This window comes from Battus philenor, unplaced genomic scaffold (genome assembly GCF_028537555.1).
Source record: "Battus philenor isolate CCGP_79_NKW_IND1 unplaced genomic scaffold, ilBatPhil1.0.hap1 SCAF_13, whole genome shotgun sequence".
Lineage (NCBI taxonomy): Eukaryota > Metazoa > Arthropoda > Insecta > Lepidoptera > Papilionidae > Battus > Battus philenor.
The window spans coordinates 5311324-5324498 of record NW_027181675.1 but is presented as its reverse complement, the minus strand read 5'-3'; the positions used below and the strand labels follow the sequence as shown (position 1 = coordinate 5324498).

General features: G+C 31.9%; 1 protein-coding gene across 1 annotated transcript in view; it reads left to right on the top strand.

The window, feature by feature from the left end:
* LOC137933423 (fibronectin type III domain-containing protein 5) overlaps nucleotides 1–12386 on the top strand; it is a 115209-nt gene extending 102823 nt beyond the window's left edge. The window contains exons 6-9 of the mRNA XM_068777375.1: nucleotides 1695–1832; nucleotides 2841–2918; nucleotides 10967–11154; nucleotides 11826–12386. Of these exons, the coding sequence (XP_068633476.1) occupies nucleotides 1695–1832; nucleotides 2841–2918; nucleotides 10967–11154; nucleotides 11826–12042 (621 nt within the window). The 3' untranslated portion in view covers nucleotides 12043–12386. The remainder of the gene's footprint in view (nucleotides 1–1694; nucleotides 1833–2840; nucleotides 2919–10966; nucleotides 11155–11825) is intronic.
* Nucleotides 12387–13175: the final 789 nt, after the last annotated feature.

The window sequence follows — 13175 nt, the reverse complement described above, 5'->3', positions numbered from 1 at the left end:
ATCGAAACCGATATGCTGCGCCATTGGAAAGGCGGCAAGGTGGGTGTCGTAAAAAGCATAAACGCCGTCGTGACCGTTGGCATCGCACTGACGCAACGGAACCGCTGATGCTCTCCCTCGTCTCGTTGCACATAACTAAGGCGTGGTACATCAGTAACGATAGCTCTATAGTCATCGTAAAATAAAGATCAAAATGCTGCAATCAGGAATCTTAAGGAAATGTCATGTAATATGCACTTGCTACTAGAGTGGTACTTATAGGTGAGCGATGAAAGGTACATATATCTTTAACAAGTCCTCTTAAAACAAGTAGCTCTTGAGAGTAACTGTGTACGTTATACCAATACAGATCCAAGTTATGTCTTTTGTCATGTAATAAATTTAAGAAGTTTGTTAAAAAATACTTTAAAAATTGCTATGACGTGAACAACTTTTAAGTGATAGCATAGCTTGGGAATACATTAATCTACTACAAAGCAAATTGTTAAAGCGATCGCAAAAAAGTGTCTTTGTTGTGGGCTCATTTTAAATCAGACGCGTTTGAAATCCTTCTAGCTTTATGTCGAAAGATGCTAATACCGAAGCGGTCAATTTGATTATAGCTTGCGAATGGACAATGTAAGTTTGAAAAGGAATGAAAGATATTGTTAAGGAAATTTGAGGAAAGAATGAAAGACATCGAGAAGGATGAAATAAACTGAAATGAGTATGTAAATAAAAACTAAAAAGTATTATGTAAATAAAGATCCTGTGATCCTGATCCGCCCATGATAGGGGTTGAACGAGAGGTCCCAAAGCGGGGCCATAAAAAAAGGAAAAAAAAAGAGTGGTCAATGTAAAAAACATGAAAGTGAAAACAATAAGACTGTAATTATATACGTATGAGATGTTCAGGTTTTGACGGTGGACGACATTCTACTACATAAAGTTACCCAATTACTGGTAAAGGTAAAAAACGATTGAGATTTCACTGCCACTCTACCATTTGGATCAGCTAGCTTTTAAAATACTTATAATGACTACTCAACTAGAGCTCTCATAGACATGGTTTAAAATGACTTGAAGGAAAGTGCTTTAAATAACGCAACAATACAGAATTGTCTTCAGTGGACAAAACAGGCGAATTGAACCAGCCCATGATACATACGGTTTAGAAGAAAATAACTTATCACCCAATAACAAATAAAACCAACATTTATTGCTTTCATGTTTCATGTATTAAAAAAGGTAAAATAATTATTTAGATTCCCGACAACCATACACGGTTGAAATCCCTTCAAATCGCACTAAGCAATTTTCTTATACTTTAATAGTGCGAACAGCAAATGAATGGTATAACGTATCGGCGTTGTTGTTTTCAAGCAGCTATAACTTATAGTTGTAGTTTTAAGATTTATTATAATGGTGGTTGGTATTTATGTTAACATTGATGTGCTTGAACTTGTAAAATAAATAATAATAACTTATTAAGCCCTCGGTATAATTAATCAAAATAATTATTTTTCAAAAATTTATCTTTACTCATTAAGATAAAAGATCTCCATTAAAAGTATGTTCCAACTCCCTAAATTCTTAATGCCGTTTATGTAAAAGATTTGACTTTACTCTCAAAATTATTTTGTCTCTACTACATTGGGACTAGGTATTGTTATTCTGTGTAGAGTGTTGATGTTTATGTAGATTTATTAATGTAGATCCGTGGCGTGGAAATCGGCATCGTCGTGTTAGTGCTGATTGTATGGATCGGGGCCATTGCATTGTTCTTCAACCGCTGGGGAAAGATTCGGATGCTTTTGCCGTACCAGCCTGATTATAAACAAGAACAATTGAAGGTAAACATTAATTTTCTATCTAAATTATGTTTTTTAAAAAAAATCTCACTATGAGACATTTTTAAAATAAATAAAAATACATATATTGATTGCTGATAAACTTCCTTAGATGTTGTATAATGCCATTCAGTTTATTTGAGTAATATAATTGAATATGAAACAATCGACAATACTAGATGTGAAATAGTTATTTCGACTACGATTTTTCGTTACCAGGTGGATGAGTGCACATCTCATGTATCAACGCCGTTATAAAACATGGTGTGTTACAAATTACCTAAAAGTTATAATACGATCTAGATAAACGCTTTGAATTTTGTTCTTACCCTACATTAGAGTTGTTACCAATATTATGTTCGTATAGTTGAAATAGCTAGAGGTTCAAGGACTGCTATTAACTTTAGGAGGTATATTCTCATAGCTAAATATTAGCTGTATTTTGTATATATTTAGAATATTGTTTATTTTTACTTATAGCATTCTTAATAACATGTATGTTTTTAAATATTAATAATTTATTTACGTTTCATATTTAAAAATACGTTGACTCATGGACAGAGATCGGACATTAAAAATATTTTTAAAATGATGTTGAAAATATATTTTTTTTAATTATGAGGGTGGTTTCAACGCAAGAAGGTTCAGTAATTATCCTCTTTCGATTCGCATCTCGGCACTTTTTTAACATTATCCTATCTCTGCTCGTGACATCAAACGCCTCTATAATTAATTCTCATAATATTTTATAACATTTCTCATCGATTAATTTGGATATTTGGATATCAGCTTGACATTTGTCAATCATTGTATGACTGTCGATCATTGATCACATTTGAATCATTTTATGATACTTCGATACTATGTATCGTAAACAAAATCTCATGTTTTTGTATTTCGAATACTTTTCCCACATATACAGCTTTAATTGATATATAGATTTACATACTAAAGTTTATTTAAAAAATAATTCTAAGATAGATTTATTTAACTGTCCACTGTATTTAACAGGTGCCTGGAAGTAGCGCGTTAGCTGCTGCTGCAGCAGGTGGCACTTGCGGCGGCCACTCAGCACCGTCAGCATGTTCGGTAACTACAGAGAAGTCTTTTTTACCATCAAATTTTCGAATCAATCTTGATACTTTATACGTTATTATAAATGTCTCTTTTTCTCTATTGCTTGTTGTATTATATTTGCTAATTTATTAATCATTACATAAATGATAATTAACATTCAATAATTATTTTTTTAAGTAAAAGTATCAATATTTTTTTCTAGTTAAGAAATTTGATAGAATATCTTTAACACAAGAGCGATTGTTCAAAGGCATTTAAAATCATCTATAATTGCGGAAAACCTTAGCTAGTAATTTCCAGCAAATCAGATACAGTTAAAAGATTAATGTTTAGCGAGCAATATAGAAGATTTATTCAATTGTATGTTCTGACGCCTGAAGGTCACAGGGCGGCGACTGTGCGAGTTTGCGATATTTAAAGCTGGGTAATGTGATTTCTTACTGCAATGCACCATAGCTATACCACCAAGGCCGCGATAAATCCTGCGGCTTGTTGCAGTGGGAAGTGAAATAAGTTCACGTACGTCCGACTAACCAAAGAATTTATTTCACACTTTATAATAATTAAAATAAACCTATAAGGAAACTATTAAGAATAACATTGAACACATTTAGAATTATTAATCCTTACACTCAATAATTGATGTAAATGTACTTTTTATTTGATAATTATACAGAGAAGATAAATAGATTTTTTTTTCTTTTCTCATTAATAGAATTTACTTAGAGAGATACAATGTGTAAATTGTTAATATATAGTAAATTATAACTTACTTTGATTATAATCTATTCTTTAGTATTTCTATATCACCATCAACATCGTTTCAGTCATAGGACGTCCGCTACTTGATGTGCCCTATATATTTCTAAGAGGATAGGTTGGAAACGGCTTACACTCAGCGTCTATTGACGAGTTGAACAAGGTCGTAAATAGGTCGAGACGGGCTATCGAAAGTAGCACGGCACGAGGGAAGACCACGTGGCGATCCTTGACCAGGAGATACCGCGGTCCCCCGTATAGCGCAGAGGGCGATCACCTAGGGGGGATTTTAGTGAGTAGGAATCCCACATACCCCTGTCCTTCCCCCAGAGGCGGGGCATCTTGAACATCCGGAAGATCCCCCCCACCCCGAAACCAAAAAAAAAGGTCGTGAATGGATGGACTTCGTACGCTGCGACTCTCGATTCATGGTCTCTCCTCCAGAACCGTAAGGTCCCAAGGTGCTGCGCGCTGTGGCCTATCCACTGAAACTTCAACTTGCAACTACGCTAGACATGATTTGTAATTCGAACTATTTCTATACATTTATGGTAATAAATAAACAAAAGAAGTACAATTATTATGATGCTTGGAAAAGTCACTAAGTTTGCGAATGCATCACATAGGTCATGATCTAAACATAAACTTAACATTTTCGTTGTATGAAAGCATCGTCTTCATTTTCCTTATTTGAATTTTCAAATTCCTGGCATCTAATATTAATATTAATACCAATTGGCGACATTTACCGTTTATTCAACAAACTATACTGACCATTAAAACTTTTTATATGCTTTTAACTCTTACAGCCAGGAGTTTCTTTTATTGTCAATGTTTGTCATTCCATATATTAACCGTGATGGTGCTGGGTCCATCGCGTAATAGAGAGAAGGTACTTCTGATGCTAGGGGCTGACGATCCGATACCAGGATTAACGACATGCTTCTTCTTCTGATCGAACCAAATTTTAAACGATCCTATTAATGCTACTTTTGAGGCATGTTCTACAAATTATTAATTACTAGCGATCTGTAAGTTGTTTAAAATTTTGTACAAGAATTAAACAAGAGAATGAAGTGTCCATGTCGCCGTATATATAACTGTATTAAATAATAACATAGTAGTTTCTGAATCATTAAAAAAAGTTTTTTAATAGTGTTATAATAATACTAAAAAAATCTCTTATTTTAAAATCAGAAATTAAATAACGTGTTAACATTATATTGTTTATTTACGTACTTCGCATAAGCTTCGAGCTTTAATGCAATTTTAAAAGCTGTGTGAGATGAAAAAGGATTTTATGCGAGCAAATTAGATGAGAATATGTACTTACTTGAAGATTTCAAAGTCGTCAATAGATTATATTACGTTTACTACATAAAAATGAGAATGCTTTTATTCTAACAATATTTAACTAATAGAAACAATTTTTAAAACTAATTATCAACGGATCGTATAACTTGTTATATAATAGAGCGAGCAGATGCTTTCAGCGATATCAATTATTTTTCCTCTTCAATAAAATTAAATTACGTATAATAATAAAGTGAGATTAATTTACCACCTAAATGTTTAATATCATAATTTCGTTCACAACTTAAATATGAAAGGAAATTTGAAGTATTGTTCCCTTTTCGGTCATAATGAAATCACACGAGTTTTAATTAAATCGAATACTAATTAAAATATTGACCAGTATTTCGCTAAAGTTACTAAAGTTTTCACCCTTTCACAGTAACAGTTTTTTATAACTCCAAAAGGGCTACCGGTTTTCCTTTTATGAATTGAATTTGGTTTAATTCATATCCGCATTACTTTGATGTCTGATGATGTTTTACTTGTTCGTGGTCGCTTCTTTCTGTAATAGTCTTCCAATGGTTGAAACTTTGATAATTATTTTGTGGTATATCTTACTAAACTTATGTTAAGTTCCATAAATGAAAATTTGGTATTATCGCAAGCTATTTTTGAAGTCATATTAATTCTCATATTCTGGCCAATGCTCGAAATTTAAATTATGTGATAATAATATCCGACTATACAAATGAAACAACTACCAATAAAAGTGAAGAAAAAAGCGTGCTACTCAAAGTGAATATGGTTGTTGAACCTTTCTAAAGTCTCTCCCAACAAAAGTGCAGCCAGCCTTCCGTCTCCTAGTTTATAGAGCTCTCAAAGTAATGGAACGACATTGCTTTTTGCGTTATAAAATGGCACCTATAAAAATTTTTATGAACGCTTTATTACTAATAAAACATTAATTGAAGCGCAATAGCGTTTTACATTATGAAAAAAAAATGTCAATTAATTTATAAAATAATTTGTATATTTTTAACGGCGTATTTAATTTACACGAACAGAAAGTCAAGAAGCTATATTTAATATTTTCACTACTATTTCAGCCGCAGCACGCCAACTGCTGGACAAGAGCCTTACCTATAGATTTCTATTAGGACCGGTAGCATATCTGCCTCCAGTGCCTTCCGACGACCATGTACAGACAGACAGCATAAGAATGTCGTGTTAGTCGATTCGTGAAGTCCATTTCAGAACCTTAAGGCACCGGTAGCAATCAGTTCTGCGCTTTATAGTCAACCACTTCCACTTCAACTTGTAAATCCGCTAGGCTGTGTCGATTAATTTCGTTTATTACTTATCATTCCTGCATCGATCTCTTAAATAAATGCCGAGCATAGTCTTGTCCAAGGCCAATCAATGATTACCAAAGTGGGAGATGATGTTTCAATTACTTAAGTAATTACTAGTTACACACCAATGTGTGTAAGTACGACCAATATACTCGTAGTAGACTTTCGTCTTTAAGCACTAAGGGATAAAAGATGTTCCGTAGTTTCCCGAACGAATCTACTGTGCTTAAAAAACATGACTTGCGTTTTTTGAATTTAAAATATACATTACGCAACAGTATTGAAGGTTAATATAATTTGAAGGTTATAGATTTCTTTTCACTAAAAAGCTTTTAATATTATATTAAAAGAAAACCTTTTACAGCTATAACCTGTAGCTATAATCTTCTCTGTTATTTTGTTGTTACTTTTTACTGGATACAGCGAGCGCCAGACTGATCATCATGGCCATCTTCGAAGAAGGCATGTGCATTTTGGCATCTAGCGGCTAGCATGATGGTCGCCGTCGAATATATCATAATCCACAAGCTTAGTAGGCGGGCTGATGATCATATTGTGGTATTATAGTACGCAAAGGACCCATCTGAAAACTTGTTTATGAGCAATGGAAATACTATACTATTAATGCACAAAGTGTAAATTACATAATATTTTACCCAGAAGAATCAAACTCGCAACTTACTATCACAAGTCTCACTCAAGTGCACGTCATCAACATGATGTCGATGATTAACAAAAGTATATGAAAGCTAACATTAAAATAATTAAAAGTTTGTAAATTAATTTTTTTTATTAAATAAAATAAAATAAAATGGATGCTGGAATAAGCACCGAATTCAACAAGGAATTTAGATGTGGGAAATAAGGTGATGTGATAATAACATAGTACTTTTAAAATTATTAAAATAAAGCGATTTAATATTACTGAAAAATCTCCTATTTTAAAATCAGAAATTGAACAATATGTAAACATTATATTGTTTATTCGCGTACCTCGCGTAAGCCCGAAGCTTTTGCTGCAATTTTAAAAGCTGTGTGAGCAGAAAAAGGATTTTATGCGAGCAAACTAGCTCAGAATATGGTACATAAATGTGTTATGCTTGTATTCTTGCAGAAGCGTGTTCCTAATTTAATTTTTAGACCAATTTTATTCTAAATGATTAGAAACTTTCATGAGGTATTAGTTTGTATTTCAATAGACATACTCTGATTACCTTACATTAACAACGGTACTTGTTGCTTATAGATTGTTGGTCAGAGCTTTTTAGGCTTATTGCTTAAGCTTCGCTTATAGAGAAACTGTTACATCATGTACATACATCGATATACACATTGTACTGATAAATAAATGTACTTAGAGACATTCATTTCAAAATAGTTTTTATCATTGTAAATGTACTATACTAATTGATCATTAGTTGATCTTGGTTGCAAGGGTCCGAAGGCAGTCGCTTCCTTAAAAATATTCTATAATTTATGACTCAAGTTATAGATGTCGAAAACAGTGTTACAATGTTAAGATACAAATTTTAAATTGAATTCTTATATGAAGGAGAAAATTTTCAGGACAACATTAGCCGTTTTATGTTAATGCGAGTCGGCGACAGTTTAACTGGTGTGGTGTGGCAGGATGTGTGCTGTCTTCTGGATCGTTGCTTCCAATACCCGAGACGGAGCGCTCGCGACTGCGGATGTCAGTTCGCATTGCTGCACGCAGCGCCAGACGAACAAAATCAGTGCAGCTAGCGGTACCCAGCCCGCGCTAGCTCGCGGGCTTGCTCCCACTGCCAATGCCGCTGTGCAGGTTGCGACCACCAAGTAAGCAGTAGCGCGCTTACTCGTGTGTTACTATACGAGTTACGTATTACACGTATTTGTACACGCACGCTCTGAACCACACGGTTTTATGCACAGACGGTATCACTGTCATATATAAATCACATTAGTGTAAACGCGTTATTACCTCATCGCAATACGCACTGGCATATTTATATTATTTTTATTTATAAATCGGCTATTTTAATATCAAGTATATTGCACCGATCGTGGACAAAAATAAACGCAAGTAGCTAAGCTATTAATATATATTTAATATTATTAGATTATTATTACGTATATCGGCTTGGTTCCTATATAACTACACTATAACACTGTAATATTTAATAAATACGCATAAAGTCCTAATGAAGAATGTCAGACACGTTCAAAAAGAAAATTCTTTTTCTCGGCCATTAAAAACTTTCACATTTATTAAAATTAATCGTGTCGTCCGCGATGAAATACGTCTTGACATATTACTAATAAAATTAACAACTATTTTATATGAACACTGCATGTCTTGAACGGACAATTTACTTTCGAGAAATTCATTATATAAGTATTCATATATTCTACTTAAATAATTTAAATAATAAAGTTGAATTAAACAAATATGTTATAAATATGCAATAAAGCTTTGTGGCACATATTTTGTAACGATTATCTCACGTTGTTGAATTGCACCTAACTAAAACATCACAGCTATTTTAATATTCGTGCTATTATCAGAAATTAAATGCAACCTTTTTCACATTTTCAACGTATCAAATTTTAATGAGATTCGAAAAGTTTGTTATTGTTTAAAATAATTGCGTAAATGATAAATATATTCAGATTATAATGTCCAAATAATTTGTAAGTATATTTTTTAATATAGCAGATAATTTCGCGTTGTAGGAAAACGCGTTATCACATTGCGTTCATTTGTTCGTATTGTTGACTCGTTTAGCTCCAGATATTGTCTTATTGCTACAATTTCTAACAAACTTATAACTTTACTGTTCAAAAATATTATTTTATCGTTGCAGAGAAATATTTGTCATGAGAACTAGATATTTTAATTTAAATGAAAATTAATAAAATGTGATGTCCACACTTGTATGAGTATATATATAATAAATGTTCTGACTATTAAAAACTACGAATTATAATAAAAAAGTTTAATTCAATATTGTATGAACGCAATAGGTACGAAGTAGGTGGGTTAAGAATGAACTGTACAAATCAAAATACAAAAAATTACGGTGGGAAGATAACATGAAATCGCGTAATATGAAAACGCGTTGTAAGAGTACTGTGGTGTAAAATCAATTATTGTATTATCTTATGGTACTTGGAGTAAGCTGTATATTAACGGTGAGGTCAGAGATGTGAATGCGGTTATGTAACTTATAGTAAACCTTTCACTAAAAAGGAATTAATATACATACATATTTTTACTAATATATATAGCATGGTTAAAACTAATGTGAACATATGTCATGCTACCAAAATGTATGGTAAGAATAAAAGTTAAATTTATTTTTAATAGGAAGTTGGTGTTACAAACTACTTTATTTACCAGTTGCTAGTTTTGCAGATTCCGTGATTATAGTTTTAAAATTTACAAAAATATACCTGTAAAATTACAAAGACTGTTCGTGGTTTGTTTTGAAACTAACCAATGTTTCGTTGTGAGGTGATCAACAGGAACATAAACCAATTAAGGTAACGAGGCATCATATTTCTCAACGCCACCGCCGCCATCTTTAACTAGAACGGATTTCTGAAGCCAATTACTGTTATCGGATTGGGAAACATTTCTAAATTTCGATTTTAGATTATGAAATAATCACAAAAGAAAATTATATTTACAATTAATTGCATGCATTGCGTTATATTTTTGCTATTATTAATATTACTATTTTCATATTAAATTCGCCTAATATAACACTATATGTAATGCTACAAATATATATAAATAATTATTGAGTTGTTGAATATTAACCGCAATAGGCACAATGTTCATATGACTATCTTCTCACGTAAAATGGAAGCTTGATATGATCTATATATACCATGCACTTTGTTATATTTTTCTATCATTTAATTATAAAGAGTTCAATACGGTGGTTGTTTATCATTTACTGTCCAGTGAGTAATGGCTACCTTTCTATGATAGAAGTTTGAATTCGAACGGCACTGCTTAAAAATAAAGGAATAATATATATTTAGTACCTAAAATCCAAAATGTATGTCCATACGCATTGGGCTCTTATAACAGTTTAAAGTCCTGGGAACATTACAGTTCTTAATGATTTAAATTGAATTGATTTCGTGTAAACGGTTATTAATATCAATGTATATATTTTAATTATTTATTCTTTTGAGTACGAATATAACATGTATCAATGAAAAATATTTTACATTTTTAAAAATATTGTCGTAAAAACATCATTTTGCTGATAAATGATATACACAAAATTGATAATAAATAAAGGCGTTATTTCATATACACACTTACAGGTTTACGTACATATATTACTTAGTTGTCAATACATATGATTAAAAGATATTTACTATTCGATTCTTAAGAAAATTAATTGTTTTTGGAACTTATTTTACATAAATACTTGTCAAATACATACATACACTGATATGTGTTCCTTATGAACGAGAAACGCGTTATATTAACCGGGAAATCCATTAATATATGTTTAATGGATTTGAATATTTGAACACTATAATTAATGTAATTAACAATTGTCAAGTTCTGGTTTTAGTAAGTTAACATGGATTCAATTCGCACATGTAAATTATATATGAGTAGATGTTTACAATTTCCATTTGTTACAGCATATGCGTTGGTCCCACACACACACGCAGAGCTTGGAATGTGAGGAGAGATTACTTGCACGATGCAGTAGGCCACGTGTGAACTCTGCCATCTTCGTGTCAGCCGAACCTACTGGTTTCGCTGGTTTTGATCCCGGCGAGTTTCTAAGGCGACATGGATCGCAATCGAAGTTATGTCGTAAAGCAAGGTATGTTTCTGAATCTTACAATCAAACTACATAAAATAAAATCTTAATGTAAAATAGAACAAAATTTTTTAAGAGTCGGCAACTTTCATGGTTGTCTTTTTACCACCCATTTACTCGGGATTAAAAATTTAATAAGATGACTATCAATTATTATCATTTAATATTAAAAATAAAACACTTTCTAAAGTTATACCTAAATATTACGTTCTTAATTCGCCCACAGAATTTATATAAAAAATGTATAATTTATCTCTTCAGTAATAACGAGTAAAAGATGCGTTACATGCATTGGACGTTTGCACTGTGCGTATGCGTTTTTCTGTTTATCTATGCTTTCGCGTTTTTGGACTGATTTTTATTTACCCTGTTATTTTGGTATCTTTCATAGTTTTCTAACTATTTAATATATGACTTGAAGTGTTTCTCATACAACTAAAATACATTGCCATTTTAGGATTTACATGCACTTATTAAAAAAATAATACCCACACGTAAACTCATCATTAAAATTCTTAACAATTGTTGACATTTACTATAGTCATCTGTCCCTTTTATTTACTTAATATGTATTTTATAGGAAAGGTATAACTTTTCCAGGTTAATAAAATATTACATTTAAAAAAAAAAGTTGTGTGAATGATAATAACAGTAAAACATATTTTGTCGTTTAGATCTGCTGACAACATACCTCTAACAACGATGAGTGATTCATCGGAGCGGCTCTGTAAAGCCAAAGCTCCTAGAGAAGAAACTATCAATGAAGAAGCTAGCAAATCGGATGACAGTGGAAGTGTTGAAACGGTTAGACACTTCGGCCTACCTATCCTTTCAGTTTCCGGTCCATCACCACCAGACGAAGATTACGATCAAATAGATGAGTATCTGTAGCATTTTCATACCAGTTTCCAGTTGAAATACGTGCTGGAGAAAATGAGGCCACCTTGGCCATCTCCGGCACAAAGTCCTAAGTCAGATGAAGAACGGCTTTAAACCTCTTCAACGCTGGGCTCCTGGAAACTGTGGAAAATATTTTTAATTCCTTAGAAATGTCATAAAGAAAATAATGTACATTTCAGCATTCGTAAAGTTACTACGATTTTCGCCCTTAAACTTTTACTGTGTCTTGTCGAGGGACCATAGTGTTTAGTGTGATGTGTTTTTCCTTATTCCTAGAAGATTTGTACTACTATATTCCATATTCTCTATTGAGTGTTAAGTGAAGAATAATCATGAGTGGTTTAATATCTAAATACACCTTAATAGCAAATAAGAAGAGCACAAAATTCATTATAAAATTTTTGACAGTGCCACTTTTATTCTTAGTTGCTATACATGAATGTCTATGTCTATATTCTCATAAGTAATTAAGTTTAAGTATTTCATATAGAATTAATACAGTTATGTACAAAAAATATATCTCCAATATAATAATAATTCAATATATCTTGTAGTTTTGTAGTAATGATGAAATCATTTATTATAGATTATAAACGAAGTATTCTTAGGATGTGTTAATACATCAGTATATCTATTAATAATTATGTATAGTCTATGAGGATTATTAAAGGTTGAATTTTGGTCCAATGAAATGTAAAAATTGCACGTTGTGTTATAGTGTAAGGAATTCTAATGAATTATTGGAAGTACATCAAGGAGTGAAGATGTTAAAGTGCTTTGAAATAATCTTATATCAACGCTTAGATCCTTCAATTATTTATTTAGACGTAGTAAATATAGTATAACTATTGAACATGTTTTAGCGAGTTTTATATATCTTAAGTACTTTCCCATTAAACTCGACTTAAAACAATGACGTCAATTATTGACATTTAACTTGAATAAATTTAATAACACGTCTGTTTGTAGGCATGGTTAAAAAATTTAAAAGCACTAAATAAATCCGAGATAAATAAACGGATTTTTTATCTAATCTTTTGGTATTTGCTTCGATTGATACTGGTGATTTGGGACCAGATGGTATGGTGTGTAAATTACGAGTTGGTGAATTCATTTAGACTACT